The sequence below is a fragment of the Xiphias gladius genome, chromosome 17 (genome assembly GCF_016859285.1).
Source record: "Xiphias gladius isolate SHS-SW01 ecotype Sanya breed wild chromosome 17, ASM1685928v1, whole genome shotgun sequence".
Lineage (NCBI taxonomy): Eukaryota > Metazoa > Chordata > Actinopteri > Istiophoriformes > Xiphiidae > Xiphias > Xiphias gladius.
The window spans coordinates 18,880,463-18,906,692 of record NC_053416.1 but is presented as its reverse complement, the minus strand read 5'-3'; the positions used below and the strand labels follow the sequence as shown (position 1 = coordinate 18,906,692).

At 38.1% G+C, this 26,230-nt stretch overlaps 1 protein-coding gene across 5 annotated transcripts; it reads left to right on the top strand.

Moving 5' to 3' along the window:
• The first annotated feature begins 146 nt into the window (after positions 1-146).
• LOC120802122 (androgen receptor-like) lies at positions 147-26,019 on the top strand. Of its 5 annotated transcripts, none has more exons than XM_040149612.1 (9): positions 147-1,806; positions 8,273-8,424; positions 8,588-8,704; positions 16,806-17,084; positions 18,170-18,314; positions 21,543-21,673; positions 21,793-21,944; positions 22,372-22,437; positions 25,093-26,013. In XM_040149612.1, exons 1-9 carry the CDS (start codon positions 659-661, stop codon positions 25,114-25,116), a joined length of 2,214 nt encoding a protein of 737 aa, XP_040005546.1. In that variant the 5' UTR covers positions 147-658; the 3' UTR covers positions 25,117-26,013. The 5 variants fall into 5 exon arrangements, with proteins under 5 accessions (XP_040005546.1, XP_040005545.1, XP_040005543.1 ...); XM_040149611.1 differs by having other exon boundaries at positions 25,089-26,013; XM_040149609.1 differs by having other exon boundaries at positions 22,372-22,498.
• Positions 26,020-26,230: the final 211 nt, after the last annotated feature.

Genomic DNA, 26,230 nt, shown 5'->3' with positions numbered 1-26,230 from the left:
CCGCGTGCAAATTTTACAGCAGTTTGGGAATACATCTGGAATTCCACTTGTGATTAGGCTCGACAATCGATTTTCTATTTATCTTGTAAAAAAAAAAAAATATATATATATATATATATATATATACATATTATAAATAGTAATAATAACAATAACCGAAGTGTATGGGCTATTATAGGGAACAGGCGTGTGCCCCGAGGAAATCGTCCCAATAAAGCAAGAGGCCAGTCCTTAAAAATGCGACACACACACAGAGAGAGAGAGAGAGAGTTTGATATAAAACAACTGGAAACACGAACCCTGTTATTACATAAAAATGGGTTTGGTTCGTGCACAGACACGTTATGTCAACCGTGAATTCACATCTCTCTTCCGCCTATTATGGCTTTCATTTCAGTGGGGGAAAGTGCGCTGTTAGACTGATAGTGGCAGTAGTCCTCACCTGGGGTCACTTTGAATCAAAGCGAACTTGAGCGCCTCTGACTCCGAAGATCTCAGTTTAGGAGGAGTTTGTGACTCCCGTAGCTCTCCTGGGACCTTTACCGTCGCGTTTCGCACAGCGTGCGAGCTGGGCCGAGCGGTGACAATTACTGGGACGTGGCGAGACCTCTCGTAGTGCAAACTTCGGTCTCCTGCCCGAGTGAACACACTCTGGGAAATGAGCCAGTCCAGCCAAACTAACCGGCGGGTACCCTGTACCAAGACCTGGTCAGGGGGCGAGAAAATGAGGTCGGGCGACGCGGTGAGCGCTCCCGGCATGTCGCTAAAAACTGAGGAAAGTCGGGTTTATTTCAGCAAAACCTCAACGGGAAGCGATGCTGTCAGACTGAGAGAATCCGGCGATGCAGACGCAAACATTTACGGACCCGGGCACAGTAGTCCGCAAACCTGTGCCATGGAAAAACACTGCTGCCAAACAGCCGCTGTTCCTCGGGAGTTGTTAAACGCCGAACGCCGTGTGGGCAGCAGCCCCTCTCTTTCTGCCTGCGCCACGATCTCAGACACGGCCAGGGAGCTCTGCAAAGCTGTGTCTGTGTCGCTGGGTCTGGCCATGGAGTCCGGTGACACGAGCGACATGGACGCCGCTCTCCCCCCGTGTGCTGCGAATGACCATGTGCGCGGCGGGAGCTTATTCGGAGCCGGAGCCGTGGCTCCGAGCTGTCCCGGAGCCCAGGCTCTTGGCGCCGAATACAGCGCGTCCGACAGAGACGGCCGGCCCCTGCACGGGCAGAAGCAACTGGTGGAAGTGTTCAAAAGTTCGGAGACTGCTACGCCTCTGCACCACTTCACCTCCACTCGGACATCTGTGGGGGAGCAAAACTTCACACTGTGCGAGCCCGACGACCTAACTTCAGTGCGCGCTGCCTCCTGTCCTTATGCTCCATCCGGGCCAGGAGGCTTGGCACACTTCGGCCACACGGCCACAGAGCGGCCGTGTCGGGTCTACAAACCCCCCGATGAAGCGAGGGACACCGCGGAGGCCATGGAGAACAAGTTCGGTGGTCATCAGCCACAACATTACAGCGTCAAAGTCAAATCTGAGGACAGTGAATCTGCCGGGGCGTTGTGGGCCAGTAATTACACCTTTAATGAGAAGTACAACTCTCAGTTTTGGGCTTCGAGGCACTGCGTAAATGCGCACGACACAGGAGCCAACGCCGCCTTCATATGTAATCCATGTGAGAGGAGCGTCATGCGTCCTGAACAGTGGTACCCTGGTGGGATGCTGAGGCCGACCCATCCCAACTCCAGCTACATGAAGACTGAAGTCGGCGAATGGTTGAATGTCACCTACAACGACACAAGGTAGATGTTGATGATGGTGGTGATGATGATAATAATAATAATAAAAAAATGTCTCTCATATCATGTGATTAAAAAAAGACTAATAATGTTTTTAGGGAGCAGAAACAGCCGAGTAGGCGCCGACTTCTAAAAGATATTCCAACAAAAATTACTCTCTGAGCCTAGTTTTATGCTACATATCTTAAATCTGACCACAGTCTGACCTTAAACTAACCCCAGATGTGAGTCTGTCTTGTCCATGGAGTCCCCACCCCAACCCCCACCACCATTAAATTGATGTTTTTGGCCAAGCGTAGGTTGACAATCCACTGGGCAGTAATAGCAACAAAATGCAACACTTAATCAGAAAATGCCAAGCTTCATCCCGGGAACAGATGTATAACATGCATTCTGCTTTTTTCTTTATTTCTTACAGACAGCTGTTTAAACTGAAGAAATCTTTAAACTGAAAAGATAATAATAAAGAATAAAAACTACCGCAGTGACAAAAAGTGTATTTTAGGCCTTTGTCTGGCTGCTTTCAATAAATGTGTTGGGAAAATTTAGCTCATCAAACTGAGGTTGTAATGCATTTTGAAAAGAGGCAGGAATATGTTTGTCTGGTTGGCATACTTGACATTTTCAGATACATGTGCAACCCAGAGCTGTTACTAACTACTTCTTCGGATGAGACTGGAAGCATCCCTTGTTAAAATAGATTTTCCACTTACATCTTTATGTAATTTGAGGATTTTTCTCATTATAAAGAGATATTCCCAATGAATGTCAGCAATGTCAAGAAAGAATAAAGTAATAATATATGTCATATTTGTCATACATAAAATCCTAAAGTTCTTTTCCAATGCAAAAACCGTTTTTTGGCCATAGCACTGTACAGCTTCTATCTTACTTCTCTGGTCTCCTCAATCAAACATAACAACCTTTGTTTTGTCTGGGACACCTGTCAATAACACCCATTTCAACATGAAGGGCGAAAAAAAAATGTCTCGCAGAAAAGTCTACTTTCTCCTCTGATTTATGGCTTTTCTTTGAGTATAAATATATTTCCTTGTGAGAGAATATTATCACTGAATTTGTTTGATTAATTTCATAAATAGGTCTGATTTGACTACACAGAATACACACAGAATGAAACTACAGCAAAGCAACGTGTTTTGTTTTGGTTTTTTTTAAGTGGAGGCAAGTGTTGATAGTTTGCTGACAATTTTAAATTTTAGTTGATAATTTTATGAATCTTTCCAAAGGTTCCACATGCATTTTTAGTCTTCTTAAAGTTGCATGAGCTCTCAAGTCTGATTTGTAGGAATACAAAGGACAGAGCGGACATGTTGACTGACACTGACAGAGTAGTTACCGTGTGTACACCAGACAGAAGTGTCATGCAGCTGCCATCAGCTGTTTGTGATTTCTCTGGCTTGGTGAATGATTAATAGCCAGACACCTGTGTCTCTGGCTATTAGAGTGCAGTGCCCTAAGAACCTGCATGACTATATGTACAGTGAATAATTAAACCAGATACAGAAATTCAGATAAAGCAGAAATCAGTGGGGTACTTAAAAGTGAGGACGGTGAAAGCAGCTGCAAAATCCCACAAGGAGCTGCCCTTCTTCCCATCCCTGCTAACAGGAGGTATGGCAGCACGGTCCGCCTGATCTACTGAGCGGTGGGCTAACGTCATTTATTCTGAATAGTAAAGACATAGAGCCCCAAACATACCTTACCAAATTTGGTTTATATTTTATTTGATGTAATTTGCCTTTTTATTAAATATTTTGACTGTAGAGGGCAACATGAAACACGGAAAGAGGGAGTCGATTGATCTGTGACAGAGGTCCTCAGCAAGACCTAAAACTGGGTTCAAGCGGGTTATATGGTATGCAGTTTAGACTTCTAGCTCAGCAGGATGTCCAGCTCTCATCTTGCTTATCACCTCGGGTCCTGCAGCCTGTTCCAGGAGGCAGGTCCATCGCTTCAGTGATCTGCTGCTCATTTGCATCAAGCCGATTCCCTGAACTTTTGTCTGTCGCCAGACAGCTAAAATATCTCTTCTGCCATGAATGAGCACCTGTTGCTCTACCTCTTGTTTCTGCTTCAATATTATTTGTAGAAAAAAATACAATTGCAATAGACAGATATGTATGTTTCAGTTTCACCTGGTCTCAAAGTGCGGAGTATCAAGAGTATAGAGTATATTTACTCTAGATTACGGTGTCACCTGAAAAGCCTGAATGTGCTTTATATGTTATTGCCACAAAATGGTAGATGTAGTTGCAGTACTGGTCTGTCACCCATACTGTATGTGGGTCACATGACAAACATCATCGAAACATTTCATGAGTTGAAAATCGATTTAATTATGATGATGTTTATAGTTAATTGTCTTTTTTTTAAAAATCCCGTTTGTTTTTTAATGTTTTGTTTTTTTGTTTACATTTTCTAACACTTTGCAACAGTAAAGACAGTAGAATTTCAAAGTCTGGGATTGTTCAACCGAAAGGTTTTGAACACCTTGGTGGCATCGGCTGTGTACTTTTTTTTTTTTTTTTTGGCATTTTATTATAGTCGTCACACAAACAGACAGAAATGATGAACTTATCTTTAACAACCAAACAGAATTTACAAGGGCTATAGCAGGAAAGAGCACAGTAAGGACAGGATTATTGTATGGCTCAGATTTGGACTTCTCATCTGTGAGTGAAGTGAACATCCACAGTGGGCTGGGAGCAAAGCAAATTGCAGTGAGAGAAATGTGCAGCAGTGGAATTCAGTGATACTATTAGTGCCTCCAGTATATGGGATCGGTCCACAATCCCATACCTGGCCAAAATACATCATGCTTAGCCGAGCCCTGTATTCCTCTGCATGCCGTTACCTCACAAATGATTGAAAACAGATGTTTGTTCAACTACTTAGCTCTAGCAAAAAGCACTGTATGAATATGATTGTGTGTTAGTTTAGCAAATGATACAGAGTGAAATGAGGCAAATAAATAACAATCTGAAGCAACTCTGTATATGGAATCATAATCTTGGCTCATTCAGCAACATAGAAAAATATGGGTAGCACACCACAGCACACTAAACACAGACCACACAGAGGTGGGAATAATCATAATCCTTTGCTGCATCAATCAGACATAATTGTGCGTGGACAATTAGTTTTTTACAGACCTTTATAGTTGGAAACATTAGAATACTAAAGATCATTCTGTTTTTTGTAAATTTGAAAACTGTTTTTGTTTCACACAAAATGGTCTAATAACAGTATGTTACATATAATTGTAAGGGAAAACATTTATATGTATGGGGTCAGTGAATGTCACCATGTTTCTGAAAAATCTTACATTTTTTGTGATTGATATATTCCTGATAAAATATGTAAATGTATCAAGTGTCTCTTGCACTCCAAGGGTGTGAGTGACCGTGAGAATGAATGCAATTTATAGCAGAATTATTTAATCAAATCAGCCACTATACCAAAGTATATTCAAATTGAAAAATATAAAAGATGACAAAAATAATCCATTTTTAAGGCAGTATGTTAAAAGATCTTCTAACCACACGAGTCAGAGAGTAAAGTAAGAATGAATGTTTTGTTCCCAAAACCTGACAGAGAATGAAATATCGCATTGAAAAAGAGTAATAAAGGTAACATAAAAACGGTATCGGACATGATCCATTTACTAAGAACCACTCTTAAAACTACACCAGTATCTTTGATCCGTGTATGCTTGTAAATGGAAGGATTTCCAGGTCACAGGACTGGTTAGTCTTAGATAATCCACACAAAATAACACACTTGACAAACTGTCCTCTTGTACTATGGAAGTAATAACAACGGATATTTAAAGTCAGCATTTCACCATAGTCATCTTTTTGCTGTTCTCCAATCTATTGAAAAGGGTATGTTGATTTGGATGAGGTCAACTGATTTAATAGACACTATATCAAAATTTTGTATTTTGATATATATATGATGAAAAATGAATAATACTAGTTGGTCTTTTTTTTTCTCCAAAAGTCAAAGATATAACACTATAATCTTTTTATTCTAAAGGTCACCAACCACCATTGTTGTTTTAAAGTTGTTTTGTCACCTTTGTTGTGCCAGTAAAACTAACTAACTAATAGGAAGCAACGTTTTAGTCAAACCTGTGGACCTATCTCTTTACACTTACAAATATATTAGTATAATTAGCGGTTGCCTTTGTAGATTCGTGCTCTCAGTGTTGGCATACTGATCTGGAAATGCATATTTCTTTTACATTTATTGCAAATGGATCTCAGACCACATAAGAATTATCTGTCACTATTCATCACCTGAAAGTGAATCTGAAACTGTGTACTTCAGTACTGCATACAGTACTGAAATATTTAAAGACTAGATGTATAGCGTGATCTAGATTTTGTCTTGTAATTTCAGTTTCCACATTTAAATTAATTATTTTGTCAATCAGAACACAGTGGAGGTTCTTCATTTAGGCTTCATCGTCGTCTCTTTTACAGTGAACCTTGATTTCTAAGTCGCACGTCACTGAGGCAACGTTATGTCTGAGCCTTTTCCAGTCTCCTGGTGTTCAAGGCTGAAGCTGGGCTGCCATCGTGCCCCCCTCCGCACTGGGTTGTGGTGGTTGGTTTCCCACACCATTCTCAGTCATCACACTCTCTGCCCTGCTTAAATCACACAGTGAGAGGCTGTAGCAGGGTTCTGGAGAAAAAACAATAACTGCTTTGTGGTTACAGTTTAGACAGAATAAACAAGTAAAGTAATTATGGACCTGCTGTGGAAAATGAGTTCAAGGTTAGGTTGTATTTGTCCCAAATTAATTTCAAATTAAAGTTACAGAATATAAAAAAACCTTTTGACTTACTAAAATGATTAATGAAATGTATAAATATGCAGTACTAATGTGACTAATAATCAAATGTCAGTCATCAGTAGAAGCAAATCGTTTGATTATTTGTTAGCTATTCATGGCTTTGCAATCAGAAAGTATTCAGACCCCTTCACTGTTTTCACATGTTATGTTGTAGCCGTGTACAAAAATCATTTAAATTCATTTTCCCCCTCATCAATCTGCACTCAATACCCCATAATGATAAATAAAAAACAAAATTTTTGAAAATTCATTAGAAAGGAAAAATTCAAATATCAAATTAACATAAGTATTAAGACCCTTTGCTATGACACTTGAAATTTAGCTCAGGTGCCTCCCATTTCTCCTGATCATCTTTGAGATGTTTCTACACCTCGATTTGAGTCCAGTAAATTCAATTGACTGGACATGATTTGGAAAGGCACACACCTGTCTATATATGGTTTCCCAGCTGACAATGCAGGTTCCCAAGAGCAATGTGTCCTCCATAATTCCTCAATGGAAGAAGTTTGGAACAACCAGGACTCTTCCTAGAGCTGCCTGCCTGGCCAAATTGAGCAATCGAGAGAGAAGGGCTTTGTTGAGAGAGGTGACCAAGAACCCAATGGTCACTCTTGCTGAGCTCCAGAGATCCTGTGTGGAGATGGAGAAACTTCCAGAAGGACAACCGTCACTGCAGCACTCCATCAATCTACGCTTTATGGCAGAGTGGCAAAATGGAAGCCTTTCCTCAGTGAAAGACACATGAAACCCCATTTGGAGTTTTCAAAAAGCACCTAAAGGACTCTCAGACTGTGAGAAACAAGATTCTCTGGTCTGATGAAACTAAGATTGAACAGTTCGGCCTCAATTCTAAGCGTCATGTCTGGAAGAACACAGGCACTGTTCATCACCTGCCCAATACCATCCCAGAGGTGAAGCATGGTGGCGGCAGCATCATGCTGTGGGGGTGTTTTTCAGCGGCAGGGACAGGGAGACTGGTCGGGGTTATGGTAAAGCTGAATGGAGAAAAGTACAGAGATATCCTTAAGGAAAACCTGGTCAGAGGGGCTCAGGGGCTCAAACTTGGCTGAAGGTTCCCCTTCCAACAGGACAATGACCCCAAGCACTCAGCCAAGACAATGCAGGAGCGGCTTAGGGACAATTCTGTGAATTTCCTTGAATGGCTCAGCCAGAGCTCTGACTTGAACCCAATAGAACATCTATGGAGAGGCCTGAAAATGGTTGTCCACCATCGGTCCCCATCGAACCTAACAGAGCTTGAGAGGATCTGCAGAGAAGAACAGCAGAAAATCCCCAGATCTAGGTGTGCAAAGCTGTGTCATACCCAAGAAGACTCGAGGCTGTAATTGCTGGCAAAGGGTCTTAATACTTATGTCAATGTGATATTTCAGTTTTTCATTCTTAATAAATTTGCTTATATTTCTAAAATTCTGTTTTCACTTTGTCATTATGGGGTATTGAGTGCAGATTGATGAGGGGAAAAAAATGAATTTCAATGATTTTAGCATGAGGCTGCAACATAACAAAATTTGAGAAAAAGTGAACGGATCTGAACACTTTCTAAATGCACTGTATGTTTGACTGCAGGTTTGAGGCTGGCAGAGAGCACATGTTCCCCATGGAGTTCTTCTTTCCACCACAGAGGACGTGCCTGATTTGTTCAGATGAGGCATCTGGCTGCCACTACGGTGCACTCACCTGTGGCAGCTGCAAGGTTTTCTTCAAAAGAGCTGCAGAAGGTAAAAAGCAAATGAGTCTAAATTGGACTCTGATTTTGCCCTGCTGCCTCTTTGAGCTCATGTATCCTTACTAATTGTTTCCTGTTATTAAAATTGGAATGACATGTACTTTGTTTTACATTTTCAATCACTCAAATAACCTGTGGTTTCTCTGCCCATGTAGGCAAACAGAAATACCTGTGTGCAAGCAAAAATGACTGTACTATTGATAAGCTAAGAAGAAAGAATTGTCCGTCTTGTCGGCTGAAGAAGTGTTTTGAAGCTGGAATGACTCTCGGAGGTAGGATGGATTCATGGTCTAAAACCTGCTTCCGAAATGATCATTTATTGTATTGCTGAAGTTTAGTGTAGCATTACTAACCACTAACTTTTTTTTTTTGTAATACCTGGTATCATCAGTTGCATTTCACTTCAGACATAGCACGTGTGAAGTACAAATATGCATTAAGATATATACATTTGTGCAATATGGACTATAATGAAGGCAGCAATACCACATAATGTTTGAACAAAGCACACAACAGAGAAAGTGAAGTCCTAAAAGTGAAACTATTAATGGTTTCCCGTGACCAAGTACGTTATTCTCTCTACACTGCACATCTTAGCTAGCTCTCTTCAATTGCAGCATCATCACAATAGGGGATGTTACTGATAATCAAGCCCCTGACTGAGCTGCCATGCAATTTAGACCTCTTCCATTCACTTCTCCTTACTGTCACCCAGACCTGTTCGTCATATTAGGCTGTAAAGATTGACATGTAGTGGACTAATTTTAGTCTTGTGTTCAATTTTCACTCTCTTCCATTTTCTCATTCTGTTAACGGTGAAAATTGTACTGGAAGCACAAAGCTGACATGAGACATGTGAATTAAAGCAGCAGACATGCTGGTAATTTCACCACCAGTCACTGACAAACCCATGGAGGGAAAATGTGATCTAATGCTGTGATTGTCAGTAAAAAGGCACACCTTTTCTAGTTGTGGCTAAAAAGATCTTTTCACTTATGTTCTCATCATGGACATGTAATTCACTCGGGGCATTTTACAGGAAAATTCATGACAATAATTTGTAGCAGTGGAGACAGAAAAATTATACACTTGGTCTTATTATCTCAGAGGTTTTTTACTCAAAGTACTTCAAAGTCAAGTCATTAAATACTGAGAGAAAAGGAGAGTTCTGAATTTACTGATAGGATGTAGCTTCATTTATTACAAAAGTACAAATTTATTGGCAGTTATAGCTATTAAATTATAAACTTCACATCATTTGATTACTGTTATTTGTTTCACTTCTCACAGTTTGGAAGATCTAAAGAGAAGCAATCAAAGCTCTGAATCGTGCTTCTGTAGAGTTTGGGATCTGTTCAACATTTAGAAGCATAGTTGTTTTAAGGTGCTTGGAGGTTTCAGTTTTTTGTAATTTTCACTTTATATGACTCCTGGAATGTTAATTATATACACAAATAGAAGCTGAGCAGGGACGTTTACCTCTACCAAACCATGATATTAGTCTCATTTTGCAGCAACCTGAAGTAAGCTCACTGCACATCTAGACTTAGGTTTTTTTTGTATGGAAATCCAAATACACTTCATAGATTTTATCATTCTGTCTATCATTCTAAAAAACTTTTACAGTTTAAGACCTCAGCCCCTGACAGTCTTGAACCTGGACGCTCTTTTCATGAAGCTTCCAGAACAAATTGTCTCTAACCGAAAGTGTTCACTTTGACACATGTATGAGACATTTACCACAACAGCTACTGTTTAACTACCAGCGAGTGACAGTTTTTTAAGTTAATGATTTAGACAAGCTGCCATTCCCTTCCAACTTCTTAAGGGGAAAAAAACGCAGTGTGTTGGTGTACGACTGTTCTGGTACCATTCCATTGCCAGAAGTTAATTTCATTAAATGATGAAATTGTTTTATTTTGGCCTGGTTTTAAACTAAAAGGATTTATCAGAAATAGAGTCATGGCAGTTATGTCACAACTTACTTTCATAGTAGGGTAGGGCTTCCAGTTAGCCATCTAGGCATTAGTATATCACTTTTAACTTACAGTCCATCCATCTCAACATAGCAGCCCAAGTGTCCTTTTCCCCAATTCTCCAGGGAGATCCCAAAGTCTTCCTAAACCAGGGGGGAAGCTCTAATCCCTGCAAAGTGTCGTCGTCTGTGCTGAGGTTTTGTTCCAGTTGCACTCAAAGAAACAATTACTGCTTTTGGTGTGAAAGAGTAATAATGACTCAATAGTAATGTTGTATATTTACACATATATGTACATGTGTATGTATATAAATGTATATGTGTGTATATGTATATATGTGTGTGTGTGTGTGTGTGTCTATATATATATATATATATATTAGATGTGTGTGTGTATATATATATATGTATATATGTGTGTGTGTTTATGTATATATGTATATATGTATGTATATATAAATATATACGTAATATACACACAATAAGGTCCAAGTATTTGCACAGTGACACAATTTTTGTAATTTTGCCTCTCTACACCACCACAATGAATTTGAAATGAAGCCATCAAGATGTGATTGAAGTGTAGACTTTAGGTTTTAATTCAAGAGGTTTAACAAAAATATATCATTAACCGTTTAGGAATTAATGCCATTTTTATACATAGTCCCTTATTTTCAGAGGGTCAAAAGTAAGTGGACAAATGTACATAATTATGAATATAAGGATTATTTTTAATACTGCAAAATCCTTTGCAGTCAATGACTGCCGTACATCTGTAACCCATGGACATCACCACATACTGAGTTTCCTCCCCTGAGATGCTTTTCCAGGCCTTTACTGCCGCCGCCCTCTGTCGCTGCTTGTTTGTGGGTCCTTCTGCCCTCAGTTTTGTCTTCAGTAAGTGAAAAGCATGCTCAGTTGGGCTGAGTTCAGTGACTGACTTGGTCATTTAAGAATATTCCACTTCCTTGCCTTGAGAAGCTCTTGGGTTGCTATCGCAGTATGTTTTGGGCCATTATCCATTTGTACTGTGAAGTACCGTCCTATCAGTTTTGCAGCATTTGGCGGAATCTGAGCAGACAGTATAGCCTTATACAATTCAGCATTCATCCTGCTACTTCTATCAGCAGTCAAATCATCAATAAACACCACTGACCCAGTTCCATTGGCAGCCATACATGCCCATGCCATAACACTGCCTCCACCATGTTTGACAGATGTGGTTTTCTTTGGATCCTGAGGCCGTTCCTTCCATTCTCCATACTCTTCTCTTCCCATCATTCTGGTACAAGTTAATCTTGGTTTCATCTATACAAAGAATGTTGTTCCAGAGCTGGGCAGCTTTTTTGGATGTTTCCTGGCAACGTCTAATCTGGCCTTTCTGATCTTGAGTGTTACTGGTGGTTTGCACCTTGTGGTAAACCCTCTGTATTTATATTCATGAAGGCCTCTCTTGATTGTAGACTTTGACAATGATACATCTAACTCCTCAAGAGCGTTTTTGACCTGACTAGATTTTGTGAAAGGGTTTTTTCACCAAGGAAAGATTTCTGCGATGAACCATTTTAGTTGCCTCTTGGTGTTGCTGAGGTTGCTGCAGGTGTGTGCCTTTCTAAATCACATCCATTCAGAAACTTCTCAAAGATGATCAAGAGAAATGGGGGCCACCTGAGCTAAATTTCAAGTGTCATAGCAAAGAGTCTGACTATGTATGTGAATGTGATATTTCAGTTTTTCCTTTTTAAATAAATTTGCAAAAATTTCTAAAATTCTGTTTTCACTTTGTCATTATGGGGTATTGATTGTAGATTGATGAAGGGAAAACTAATTTAAAAGATTTTAGCATAAGGCTGCAACATAACAAAATGTGAAAGCAGCGAAGGTCTGAATACTTTCTACATGAACTGTATATATTTACACTATTTAGCCAAAACATTAAAACCGGTAACTGGTTTTAATGTTGTGGCTGATGGTTTATAATTCAGCTGTAAGAACTGCCAAGAAAACTTACTTCTCTGATATTATCTCAGAACTCCTATAACCCTAGAACCCTGTTCAACTATAGACCATCGCATCGCTGCTCCTAAATCTGCTCTTGATTGCCATTCCACTTATGAATTTCTTTCTCTGAGAGAGTCGACAATATTAGAGGTCATATTGGACCCCCAAATTAAGAGTCAATTCATCTTCCTAATTTTATATCAAATATGAGTTGTTTTCAGTTTGTATCTTGTCATACTCAATAATACATATTAACATTATGTCTTCTATGAACTCATCTACTTGTTCTTTTGACAAATAGTTAATAATTATTCTTCCTCCCTTGCCACAGGCTCTATCCGACTCTGTTTCAAGCATGCCCTGGTCCACCTTCTTCTTTAAAAAAAAGCCTTGGTCCTTGTGTTTTTACTAACTGCTGGCCTATTTCAAAACTTCATTTCCTTTCAAAGGTGTTAGAAAACGTGGTTTACACAGAGTACATAGTTTGAACAGGGTCTTTGAGAAATTCCAGTCTGGTTATAGGTCTGGGCATACCAAAGAGACAGCTTTACTTCACGTCTCAGATGACCTCCACTTAGCAGCTGACTCTGGCCTTTGCCCATCTCAATTCTGCCTAACCAAACAACTGCATTTTATACTATTTCTCATAATATCCTACTTAGTCTGCTCTGTCACACTGGAATCCGTGGCTTGGCTCTTGAGTGGTTCAAATCCTATGTCTCTGATGGACAATTCTCAGTCAAACTTGGTAACTCAATATCCTCTTCAATTAAACTGTCCAGCAGTGTACCTCAAGGTTCAGTTTTGGGACAATGTAGCAGCTCGGCTTTTAACTGGAACTATAAGAAGAGAACATATAACACCTGTTTTAGCATCCCTTCACTGGCTTCCCATTACCTTTTTAAAATGCTTTTATAATCATTCCAAGCTACATCTCTGACCTTTTGATCCCTTACACTCAAGGATGCCCCCTTAGGTTGGCAGAAAAAGCTCTTAAAGGCAGTTCCTAAGTCCAGACTCTCAATTATCATTAGTATTATCATTATTATTATTATCAAGGTAAGAGTCAAGTAAAATATTGCCCCCAAAGTCCAACAAGACATCTTCAGACATCTTATTTTGTCTGACCAACAGTCCAAAAATAACTGACAGAAACAATGCATTTATACTAAAAATAGTTACTAATTCGTTTTCTTTTGATTAATCAATTGATTTATTGAATAATAATGTTTATCTTTAGTGTAATAATAGGGTGTTAATAATCGGCCAAGGTGGTGGAACAATGTTACTGTAAAATTTTTGCAATTACGGTATATAGTAATAGTGCAGGTAATATTGAGGGGGTGTTTTGATGAAAGAGGGCAGTAATGGGGTAATGATAGACTAATGGTATTAGTAATGAGGTAATATTAAGGTTATTTTTTTAATTACCAAAATTAAAATAATGCAGAAATCCTTTTTCATCACCCTTCCAAACATTTCCTTTAGAGAATTACTCTCAGATTTCACCTTCAAATACCATAAATTATCGTGACGAAGCATCCAAGAAACAGCCATGAAGAAAAAATTTAATATCACCTGTTTGGTCCTAGTTTCTGGTTATGTTTAGTGTTAATTTTAACCTAGTATGTCTATTATTAAGAAAAGATAATGGCCTTGGGTTTTCGTCAATATAATCATATCATTAAATAACAGGTGTTTAATCATTATTATTATTGCCTTATTATTACACCTAATGCAAAAAGTTAACTTTAATATAAAAAAGAAATATTTTATGACATCTTTAATAACAGTATCATCCCATTATTACCCTGTTATTATCAAGGTATTACCCATTATTACATTGCTATACAGAGCTCTAACGTAAAATGCTACCCACTGTGATATGTTATTTTATATTGCTCACAGATCATAAAAGTGTTTATTTTGTAATTATCTTATTTTTATTGGAAAATATAACATTTGAGTGTGCAACTAACCAGGAGACTTCTTGGAATTAATGTGTGATGACAGTGTGAAAGGTTTTATCTAACTACTTTCTCAATTCACATTGGTGAGCTAATGATGTAATGAGATCTACAACCTGGACACCAAAGTGAGAGTAAATTGGGATCTGCAAAGGCACCCATTACAGAGAGCAATAGATGATAAAGATGGTGATTATAATGACAATGAGTCTGGTAGTGGCATAGAAGAAGGTGGACCAAAAAATGTGACTACAGTGAGCAGAAAATTGCCAATAAATTTCACACGTGCAGTTTGATTTGGAAAATGAGCTTGTAATAACAATGTAAGATACTGACGCGACTGCTCAGTGCTCTGGTCAACCTACATATACGGATTCTGTAAAGAGACAGTTAACAGTATCTTGACTGATTACTTGTTCCTCAAGACTTAATGTGAGTGTAACAAAGACTGTGCTTGAATCCATCATTTGGATTTCTCCTCTTGTTTAGATTGGCTTCAACTCAAGTATGGGGATCTTACGGTTAGCTCAACCCAACCTATTTACACTGTACTCTGCAAAGATCAGGTGTCTGTCTGTGTTACAGCTGAGAATCCCGGGGAGTAATTTCTAATTAACCATTTTTATTTCAAATGTTTGTTATTGGATCGGAAATGGAAATGTGAGACTTGCAAATGATCCTCCCTATATAATTTGCAATTTGCTTTCAGCCCTGCTGTTTCTGAGAGAGACTTAAGTCGTAACTATAACTGGCAATTCAATATTTATCAGACTGAACCGAAAAGCCAGGCTGCAGTTTTAATTAGACATTCTCCAAACGGAAGCTGCAAGAGGCAATAGCATGACAGTTGACAGTTACTTTTTACTGTCAGTCAACACGAATAAAAGGGATTTAATAAAAAATACTGTATGTTGCCTCATATTTTAATTATTAGGGTTTTTTTCCTGCCTAAAGCTAAATACTGTAGATTAATTGGCATCATTTCATGATCTAATTCTTTGACTTCTTAAATATTTTGTTGAGCATCCCGATTTAACAGCAAAAATGTCTGTTATTCAATGCACTCAGCACATAGTCACCATTTGTATCTGTATGTCACTCACACTCCAGCACAGCTGTCATTCTGAAGTAACAGGCTGAGCTGAAGTGTAACACAACTCGGCACTATAGTAAATGGTTTGTGGCCTTAGACCTGACTGTTAAAGAACAAAATGTACAGTATTTATATATATATATATATATATATACATCTATATATACACATATATGTATGTATGTATGTGTATGTGTGTATGTATATATATATATATATATATATATATATACACACGTATATATGTGTATACGTATATATGTGTATATAGGTGTGGGTATATATGTATAATTGTGTGTTTGTGTGTGTATGTGTGTTTGTATATGTATAATATATATTCAGTATTTTATGTTTTTGGCATTTCATTGTCTTTTAATCCCTTTATGTTTTATGAAACTCAAGCATAATGCCAATCTACATGGTTCAATGAGATATATAGTTAAAGGATATCGTTTTAGAACTCTGCTCAGGAAAAAATAAATAATAAATAAATTCTTATATTTTTACATCTGCATGGCCAGGACTCACACATGATGACCACAGGCCTTTCTACAAGATGAGGCTCATCTGGTCAGAGAGTTTTCTTCCAAATGGAATTTGATTTAATATTTTAAAGCTATTAGCAGATCAGTATTGAGTATTGTTGGATAAAATTGATATTTCCCTTAAAAAGGTTACTTGAAAACCACAGTTTCAGTATGAGACATTTGTAACAGATGATTTAGAGAGTAGAAAAAAATCCTCAACATTATAGTTTTTGTTGCCCAAGTTTCCTCTAATGTTCAAAAGACGAAACAGTTACCCGTGGTGCGTATACAGACACACTGTCTTACATAACAATGATAACCTGACAAGATGTAAATGACTGATTTTAAATCAAATCAACTGAACCGTTTTGTACTAAAACCTATGATCGTGACCATTTTTGAAAGCGAAACGCTGTAGAATGAACATCGCCTCTTCATTCTGCATACCACATTAAGCTGTAATGGGCAAAACGTGCAGTAGGAGATCTCCACATCGAAGGCAGAAAATCCATCATGGCTTCAGACACAACTCTTTGGAGCAAGGGCAGCTGGATTCACCAGTCAAATTCAATCAGATGTGTCAAACCTAAACCGAGGGAATTCAACAATTGGTGAAAAAAATATTGTCTGACTATAACTTTGATCCCTTTTTTATTCCTTTTTACTTAATGTCAAGTGGGTTGAAGATTGAAGATCTGGTTGATTTGTAACTGGCTTTGTGACAAAATAGCGTAATTATTAATTGTCACAGCTAAAGTTTTAACTTTTTAACAAGTGAACTGATTCTCAACTTCTTGCCTTTGTTTATAGCACGTAAACTAAAGAAGATTGGACAACAGAAAAACCCTGAAGAGGATCATCCTGTACAGGACCCTGCAGAGGTCATCCAGAATATCTCTCCTAAATCAGGCCTGAACTTGAACTCCCAGCTGGTCTTCCTCAACATCCTGGAGTCCATTGAGCCTGAAGTGGTGAATGCAGGACACGACTATGGCCAACCAGACTCAGCTGCCACCCTGCTCACCAGCCTCAATGAGCTGGGAGAGAGACAACTGGTCAAAGTGGTCAAATGGGCCAAAGGACTGCCAGGTAGTTGACACTGCATTGGTTTTTGGCGCAATGTTGATCAGCTTATTTCCTGATAAATTTACCTGACAAATGCAAGTTGTAATTGTCACTGTCCTTTTAGTTCTGTGTTACTCCTGAGGGAAATGTCTATTTTTTATGGTAGTGAAATGCTTTGTTTTGTTCATCAGCTAATCTCTAATTGTCTCTGTCTTCCTGAAAATAGCTGCCTGCTGTAAAATCAGTATTGATGAGAGCAGTGAGAGTACATCAAAACAGCAAAGTGATGTTCCATTAAACTAAATGTTTGCTGAAATGCAGAATCAGAGGACATATATATATATATATATATAATATGTGTGTGTGTGTGTGTGTGTATATATATATATATATATATATATATATATGTGTGTGTTTGTGTGTGTGTGTATATGCTGTGGCCACACTCAGACCCTTGGGAGGAGGCTGGCTGGTGGGAGGATGAATCGCATCAACCACTTGAGCAGCTCCCAGACCATGTGGGAGGAAGCCTGTTACCTCTTCCTTTGCTCCTTTTTCCTTTCTTTTTGTCTCCCTTTCTCCTGTCTTTCTTTACATTCTGGTTTTGGGTTAACCCCAAAATTTCTATAGTTGTCAGGGGCTGGAGGCAGGCACATTAGCCACCCCACCCATGGTTTCAGCCAATAGCTGCTGTAACATGTTTTGTGAGATCTACGCACAAATATTTGAAATGAAAAGGGTGTCCTGTGTCATTATGAGACACAGCCACCTAAAGTTGTGTATCACCAGCATAGAAAAAGATGCTGTGCCTCTAAAATATATAGATTGAAATGAAGTAGCCCATAAATTGATCCCTGAGGCACATCACAAGTTATTTTACAGTGTATGTGATCAGCTACAGAGGCAAAGAACTCTCTGCCAGGGGGTTACAGTAGGAAGCAATCCAACAAAAACACATCAGTCTGTTTAAAGATGGGTTGGTTGACAGGCAGAAGATTAGTATAATTTTAACAAATGTTCTGGTAAAAATGTACAAGAGTTCATAGTGTTTTCAGTACAAAATATGTCATGTTGTGTAACATTTTGTGACTAAAAATCTCTGTCCTTAGGTTTTAGAAATCTCCATGTGGACGACCAAATGACGGTCATTCAACATTCATGGATGGGGGTGATGGTGTTTGCCCTGGGATGGAGATCCTATAAGAACGTCAATGGCAGGATGCTTTACTTCGCCCCAGATCTTGTGTTCAATGAGTATGTACAGCTCTGAATTCTTGAGGTCAATTATATTTTCTAAAAGGATTTCATGAGGAAGTTACCAACGGGCTGTGCTTCTCATTATAGTCACTCCAGTGAGTAAGATGGTGCTATCATAGATAATACAGACACCAGTTTTTGTCTGTTTTCATCTCTTTCTCTTGCCAACCTTCCGTGATTTGCTTTCCTGGTCATGCACAAAAACAAAGACATCTCTAGAGTTTTATAAACGTAAAATAGAAATGGGTACAGGCTTTTTAGGACTGTGTTCCAATCCAATTTCCTCCTTACGTTGTTTTTGTTACTGTGAGATTAAATAAAGAACTTTAGTATTCAGCATTCAAAGTCTCATGGTCCTGGTGAGTGAAGCCGATTCAGATATCAGTGGTGAGGTCTAGTATAAGTATTGGTGAGGAATATTAATGGTTACAACACCTGATATGTTATTTAGTTCCATCAAATGTTTACTGCCACAATCTAGTACATATTGTGAGTTTAACTGTAAATCAGCAGTTATTTAATTCTTGTGCATTATTTACGTGTACTTTACAGGATGTATTTAATGCCCTTGTTCACCAACCACAACCAAACGTTATGCACTGAAAAATACATCAGATGAATCTTGCCATCTTTACCATGTCAGCAATTTACAGATTTGGAAATGTAGCTGATCTGATAACTTTTGGAATAAATTCTGTTTGTATCAAGTTTACGGTTGACTGACAAAATAGGCTTATTATTATTACCAGTTTTTGAAAGGCCAAAAATCTGGTATTATGATTTGGGCATCATCTGTTCATGCAGTATACCACATTTGGTTGTAATGACTTCAATTGTGCAGTAATAGATCTTAAAATCATCTTTTGGTAAAAGGCAGAAAATCCGTCATGATAGTCTTAATAATCCGGACACAAGTCTTCAAAGCAAGAACAGGTGTCTCGTTTAGAGGAAATTGATCAAAATTTTAAATTTAAATTGTAATTAGAGTGTCACATTCACAGCTGCTCCTTGCTATTTTCTGTTATCAAGCTTGTGATAACATCTTATATAAAGAGAAGTGTCCATGTCGAATTTGGTGGGGAGAAATCTCCAATAAAAATGTATATTTATGAATGTAGCTGCCTAAAGGTTAACGAAAAAGCCTTGTAACTGGAACATAGCTGGCTCGTTCTTGAACTGGCAGGGTATATCTGGGCGAGGAAGTGAAGCTGCTCAGTGACAAACAGATATGACTGTGGTCAAAGTGGGCAGCTTCCAGATATGATTGTGTAACTGTGCCGGTGTGTGGCAGGACATTGCTGAAAAAGAGCATTTGTGCATAGCAAACCTGCACTGAATAAATAAAGCTCAAATAACAATTGTTCAAACTATCCAAGTATCCGAGAATGTGAGAATTAAGTAAGGGTTTGAATAGTTAATAGTATCTCACATTGATGACATAAGTGGATACTAAATCATAAAAGCCCAAATTAGTAAGTACATTAAGCTATTTATATTTAATTTTATGTAGAACTTAGCTGTTAGACAGCTCTATAGCTGCTGTTTGGTCCACTTAACCCAAACTGTGTCTCTTAATAAATGAGAAAGGACCATTAGTGTGTTGTTTTCCTTCCCTTTTTTTTTTTTTTTTTTTGTGTCCTTGAATAGGACTCCAAAATCATTATGCAAAATAGCAGCTATGTTTTTTGACAAAGCAAAACACTGTGGAAACAGAGTGTATGATTGTATCTGTCCTGGCAGGTAGCATCAGCATTTAAAACATCATCATGGAGCAAGCACACTGGCTACATTTACTTGCTGTTTACAGTAGGTTAATTCCTACAGCAATCAGTAAACGTGTTAGTTTAAGCTGTGGACAAATATATGAATATACACAATATTGGTTATTAGTTTATGTCTACACTAATGCATCCACCGCAGGTTATTGTATTTAATGTATTTGTGCTCATACAAAAACCTTTTTTGTGACACTTCCACAACCTGTGACAACTTCCAACCTGTGTGTCACCCTAACCCTAACCCCTGCTTTTATCCATTAGATAGACCTTAGTTTCTATGTAAGTATAACAGAAAAGGTGTCTGAAACCGACATTATTCGGTATATTAATATAATATATTAATACTGTAGCATTTCACTAAGTTTAGGATAAACTCACTAATATTTATTCTACTTAGGGTCCTTCCTTCCAGGGATTTAGTATCGGACTTCTTTAAAGTTGGCAGACTTACAAGAGACAGAATAAGACAGGAATGGTCAAAACTGAAGAAAATGACTTTTAATCTCAAGTATGGCTCAAACCCCCAAAACACTGAATCCTACATTTCCCATAGATCAACTCAGCGGTGTCTGTCATTAAACCCTCTCTGTCTACTAAACGGTCGCGTGTTTCAAAGTCCTACCGCCAGTTTGTTAATTCGGCTCTCTGGGAAAAATGGGAATTCTCTAAACCTATGCTGAGATAACGCTAATGACATCAAAATGACATCATCAACACTGTCGTTTACTTTGTCCAGGAACTCTCCAATAATTGGATTATATGCTGGCCCATGGATATGATACTTTTGTACAACCACATACCTGAAACTCTGCATCCATTTCCAGAGAGATGGAGAATGTTCAGCTCTATTTAGCTCAATTTCATATCTCTTTGTCTTTCGATTTTAGGCTCTTTTCTGTGGTCTGCAACTGGTGACATTTTAGTATTATTACTAATTCCTTAAATATGCTCTATTTCACCTTTGTCTTCACAGCATAAAAACGTGTTACAAATTTCCTTTTCCTGATGTAATGAAGGCAGAATCATTTAATGTAGGAAGAGATGGCATACTTTAATCTCCTACTCTTGTTCTCCCATGCGTGTTGAACTCATCATTCAGGCATGATGAACATGAAATATCCAATCATCAGCTATGATGAACTTTAAAAAAGTGATAAATGACGGGAATTCTAGTAATGTAACAGAGCTGTGTGTTTTTAACATCTCCTTCCAGATGTCAAAGATCAGGGCAGATATCTGTATTGTTATAGTGATACTGTATTTCACTGTCACTGTCTCCTCTACAGAATTAATCAAAATGGATCTAACCTCTGACATTCTTTCCTCTTCCGTAGTTGTTCATTATAAAATAAATGACCAACGTGTAAAGCAATTTATCCTTTGCCTCTTTGGATTTGAAAGTTCCTATTCATTCACATCTCCAATCCTGACCTTTTTACATCTGCAGACAACGGATGCACATTTCCACCATGTATGAGCACTGCATACGGATGAGACATCTTTCACAGGAGTTGCTGCTGCTGCAGATTACTCAGGAAGAGTTTCTCTGCATGAAGGCCTTGCTCCTCTTCAGCATTAGTAAGTACTGTCCTGTGTACTGAACGTCAAAACAGACTAGTGGAGCTGCAGTAGAGAGAGCAAAGTCGGAAAGTTAACTGCCAATCATATAGTCAAAACTGTTTCTCTGTTTTCACCAGTTCCAGTTGAGGGTCTGAAGAGTCAGAAGTACTTTGATGAGTTGCGTCTCACCTACATCAACGAACTTGATCGGCTCATTAACTATCGAATGACGACTAATTGTTCTCAGAGGTTCTACCAACTCACCCGACTCCTGGACTCTCTCCAGATGGTGAGATAACCTGAAATCATCAGAGAAATTTTTGTTACATGTACGCATGTATAATTTCCCCATGTTCGAACATGTGGCTACATTTTACCAAATTAGACAATCAGGGGAAGCAATATAAATCAAGAGTCGGAATTCTACTAATTTGGCTAAAAAATATCTGGGTAACTTGTGCAATTAAATCTAAGGTAATGCTGTGCGTTTTAATAGCCTGGGGAAAATTACTGCATTGATGCTAGCACACGTAGAATCTGACACTTTAAAATCTAACCTTAAAAATCTAATAACTGTTCTTCAGGGTAGTAAAAGAATTACGGATGAGTTTACAATGATTCATTTAGTGTAATTTTTTCTGAGCATTAGTTGGGTATATCTTATATAAATTTTATCCTAATGATGTCATCTCTTTGTATTTTTTCTTGTGTTTCAGACAGTAAAGAAGCTCCATCAGTTTACATTTGACCTTTTTGTCCAGGCTCAGTCTCTCCACACCAAGGTCAGCTTTCCAGAGATGATTGGAGAAATAATCTCAGTACATGTACCAAAGATCCTGGCAGGTTTGGCTAAACCAATCTTATTTCACAAGTAGAAGGATTTTTTTTTTAATCAAAAAATGACTCAGCTTTGCTGCCTCCTGCCTCCAACTTTAACAAAGGCTTTGCACTGTTTCCTTATGTGTTTGATCTAATAGCTCTTAGCCCTGTCCCATAATCATTATTTTGTTTCTCAATTTTTTTTCCTTTTAGCCATAATGGAGATTGTTTGTTCAGAACTGTTAAAGTTTTTTTCTGAAGAGCTGCAAGCCATCACCTGTTGATCGCTCTGTTGTTTCTGAGTGGAGAGATTGTGTTTTCAGCCTTAGCAATGAAGCTACTTTCCACACACATTAAGTCTGTAAATCATGACTACAGCAGCGTAAAGTAGCAGGGTTAAAAACACTCACCAAAATCTGTTTAAATAATTACTGCCGTCAGACGCAAGCTCCTACTTGTGAAATAAAGATCGGCAAATACAACTTGGAAGGCATTTAAGTGCTTAAAATAAGAAATGTGTTGGTTTTAGATTTGTTTTAAAAATTCACACTTTTTAACTTCAACATATTTTTTTTATTATTAAACTTTCTAACTAATGCACAGAATTCTAAAATCGTGGTATGACATTAAATGTGCCATTAAACAGTGTAGAATGGACCAGATTCATTACTGTAGCAATCAGTATAGATAAGATTACAAATGTAAAACACAAACTTGATGTTGTCGTGATACTTTATGCACATTAAACCTAGAATATTAGATTTGCTGAAAAAACAAAACAAAACACGATTTTCCTGGTGTATTAATGTACAGTAGTTGTTGTGCCGCAGGTGGTTAATTCAGGATAAAGCCTGTGTGGACATGTGATTTCTCAATTATAAACAAAAAGTAAATAGTGAAATTAAAAATTGAGTAGAGTACTAGTTATTAATATGGAAATTCAACTATTTAATAATTACATCATTGTTACTACCACTAGTGAGCTCACGTGCTTCTCAAGCAGGTAGGGTCGAGGAAAATTCTCCTCCAGTTGTATTTACCGCTTCTTTGACTATTCACCAAAGTGTTTCTGACGGCATTCAGAATAAATTCAAAGGCTTATTTACCTCATCTTTGAGAGAGACAGTGGAGAAGATGGCAAGTCATGTCAGGTCGTAGAACAGGTGCTGTGTCTGGTAGTAGCCATACAACCAAAACCTCAAACTGTGTATTTTAAACATAAAGAATACTTCACTATTTACTCTTGTCTACTTCTGAAATCAAATATCATACAGGCTCAGTAATACAATTCCTAAAAAGTACAGCATAGTGTAAAATTTCAGCTAAATGACAGCCATAAAAGAAACATTCTGAGTTATACTACACTGTTAAACTTCAAATACGATTTACACACTTGTTACCAGAATTAAAGATTACTTTAAAGTACTTCAGCATTTACACAAATTATCTTCACACAGTAAACTGGCCTTGTTTGACTGAGCCAACGCAGCACACTGCAGACATCTCCAGGGAGACACTTCATGCTTATTGTCGATGATGTTTTCTTGATGTTACTAATTTTAAAGCATTAGCTTATAAATATGTAGTGGGGAAACTTGTTAAAGCAGGTACTTGGCATAAGTGAAGTTGGAGAAAATTGGAAAGGTCGTTAATACGTTTTGATACTGTATTACTCCAACGCACAGCTTCAAAATCAATTTAGCTACGATAATTAAATATTAGGATGACTTTACAGTCAACTCTAAAGGCATTTTTGTCAAGAAGATCCGTGATAAAACTAAAATAAAGTCATCAGTTGACGGCGTAATGCTGTGAGCGGCGGGTTGCAGCAGCAGGGACTGGGAGACATGTAGAGACTCAAGGAAGGAGGTTGGCACCAAATACAGACAAATACTGAATGAGAACTTGATTCAGAGTGCCAGAGGTCTTAGGTTAGAGCAGTGACGTTCCAACTGGACAACAAAACTGGAAGGCCCTCAGAAGCAGCTACAATGTGAACCCGACTGGGCCTGCCAAACCTCAGAGATAAACATTTTACATACAACTACACTCTACGTGAGGCAGAGTGTAATTTAGACTGAAGTTGTATCTTTCGGTAAAAGAGCTATAATCGTAGCAGATTGTAACTTCTCTCAATCCGGCTGTTCCGTGTGTATTACAATCCAACACAAAAAAAACTTGTGTGGCTTATTCACTATTGTTCAATAATTTTCAACAATGTTTTATAACTCTGTAAATTCAACACTTTTTAACGTTTTCTTTTACAAGCTTGTATATACATGCATCATGTGTTTGTATAACTGTATGTGTAACTTTTGGCTTTACAGAGGGCAATGCATGGACATCTATGTATCCTTCCAATTACCTGTTTATTGTATACTAATTGATAGTGTCATCAGTGTTCAATGCACGGGACATCTGTCAAAGGCATGATGACAATTTGTTGTAGAGTGTACAGTGATACGTTGACGGACAGTTTCAGTTTTTTAAAACGGATTCATTCATAAACTATGGTGAAGCGTGCAGAATACTTTACTTCCTCTGCACAAGTTGATGTCCTCATGTCTTTATCTTGTCTCTTTTTTTTTTTATACAACATTTGCTATGTGAAAAGGAAGGAGGGAGAAAAGGGAATCCAGTAGCTATGGACGAGAAGAAATGATCCATGAGACTTGACCCCACCACACCAACTAATCATAGCCGTGAAACTTTAATAAAGCGTGTCTTCGGTCATGGCAGTAAATTGTAAGATTGAAACTAAACAGAAATCTGACAAGAACCCAGATAATATATTTTTCATGTGCAAAAACAGTCAAATGAGTAGCAGTATGTTGTAGTTCGCTTTTTTTAATGCTTTAGCTTTACCAGTGGATCACGCATCTCAATGAGCCACATACTGTAGACGCCCCTCTACATTTTTAATACTAAAATGATTAGGCCACAGTGTTTGTATGATGTCAATGAACAATAGCTGGTATGTGCCCAGTGTACTGCATATTAAACTGGTTCTTTGTACATGAAACAGTAACTGTATATATTGATTAGTTTAATGTCTGTTTTGGTGTCCAGACACTTGACTTTTGAAGTAATCTCTTGTATGATTTATACCTTTTGTGACCTTTGTGATTTTCAATGGTGTTAAACTGCATCATCTTTTAAAATTAATTAAAATAATTCTGAATCTGACCATGGGAGAAGGGTTTGTTTGAAAGTTCAAGTGATTGTACAAACTGAATAAAGTTAGTGGAGGGGGAACTTTGTCATTTTCACTAGAAAAAACTATTGAAAGGTTCTTCTATGCTTGGAACAACTCAGATTTAAGCTATTGAGAGGCTCAACTTTTATTTCAGTTTAATAGTTTGCATTTTAACTTACATAAACTCCATGACAGCAGCGCAAGAGGGCAAATTAAACTTGGGAATACAAAATAACATTTAGGCCTTTCCAAAGTCCAACTCCACTTTCCTCGTTTGTTAACAAGCTCTCTTAATCATACTGGAGTAACAAATCGAGAAATGTACCGTAGAGCACAATTAGTAAGCATGGTGCCATTAATGGAAAAGCAGAGAAACTATTTAACATGTATCAGGTGGTACATTTCCAAAGCATTGGAAAACATTAGCGCTAAATACAGCATGGATATCAGCTTGGACATCCAGTAAACAGCGTGCGTGCTTCAGTGAGAACACGCATTCTTTTGTTCTTGTGTGTTGCCTCCCTTTTTTTAAAGTATTGCCCTTGGCCGCATGTTAATTT

What these genes read in the sequence shown, in the direction of transcription:
- LOC120802122 (XM_040149608.1), top strand. Translation starts at nt 659, where the DNA reads ATGAGCCAGTCCAGCCAAACTAACCGGCGGGTACCCTGTACCAAGACC. An exon ending in CTTCAAAAGAGCTGCAGAAG is followed by an intron (nt 8,425 to 8,587) that starts GTAAAAAGCAAA and finishes CTGCCCATGTAG; the next exon opens with GCAAACAGAAATACCTGTGT. An exon ending in ATGGGCCAAAGGACTGCCAG is followed by an intron (nt 17,085 to 18,169) that starts GTAGTTGACACT and finishes CTCTGTCCTTAG; the next exon opens with GTTTTAGAAATCTCCATGTG.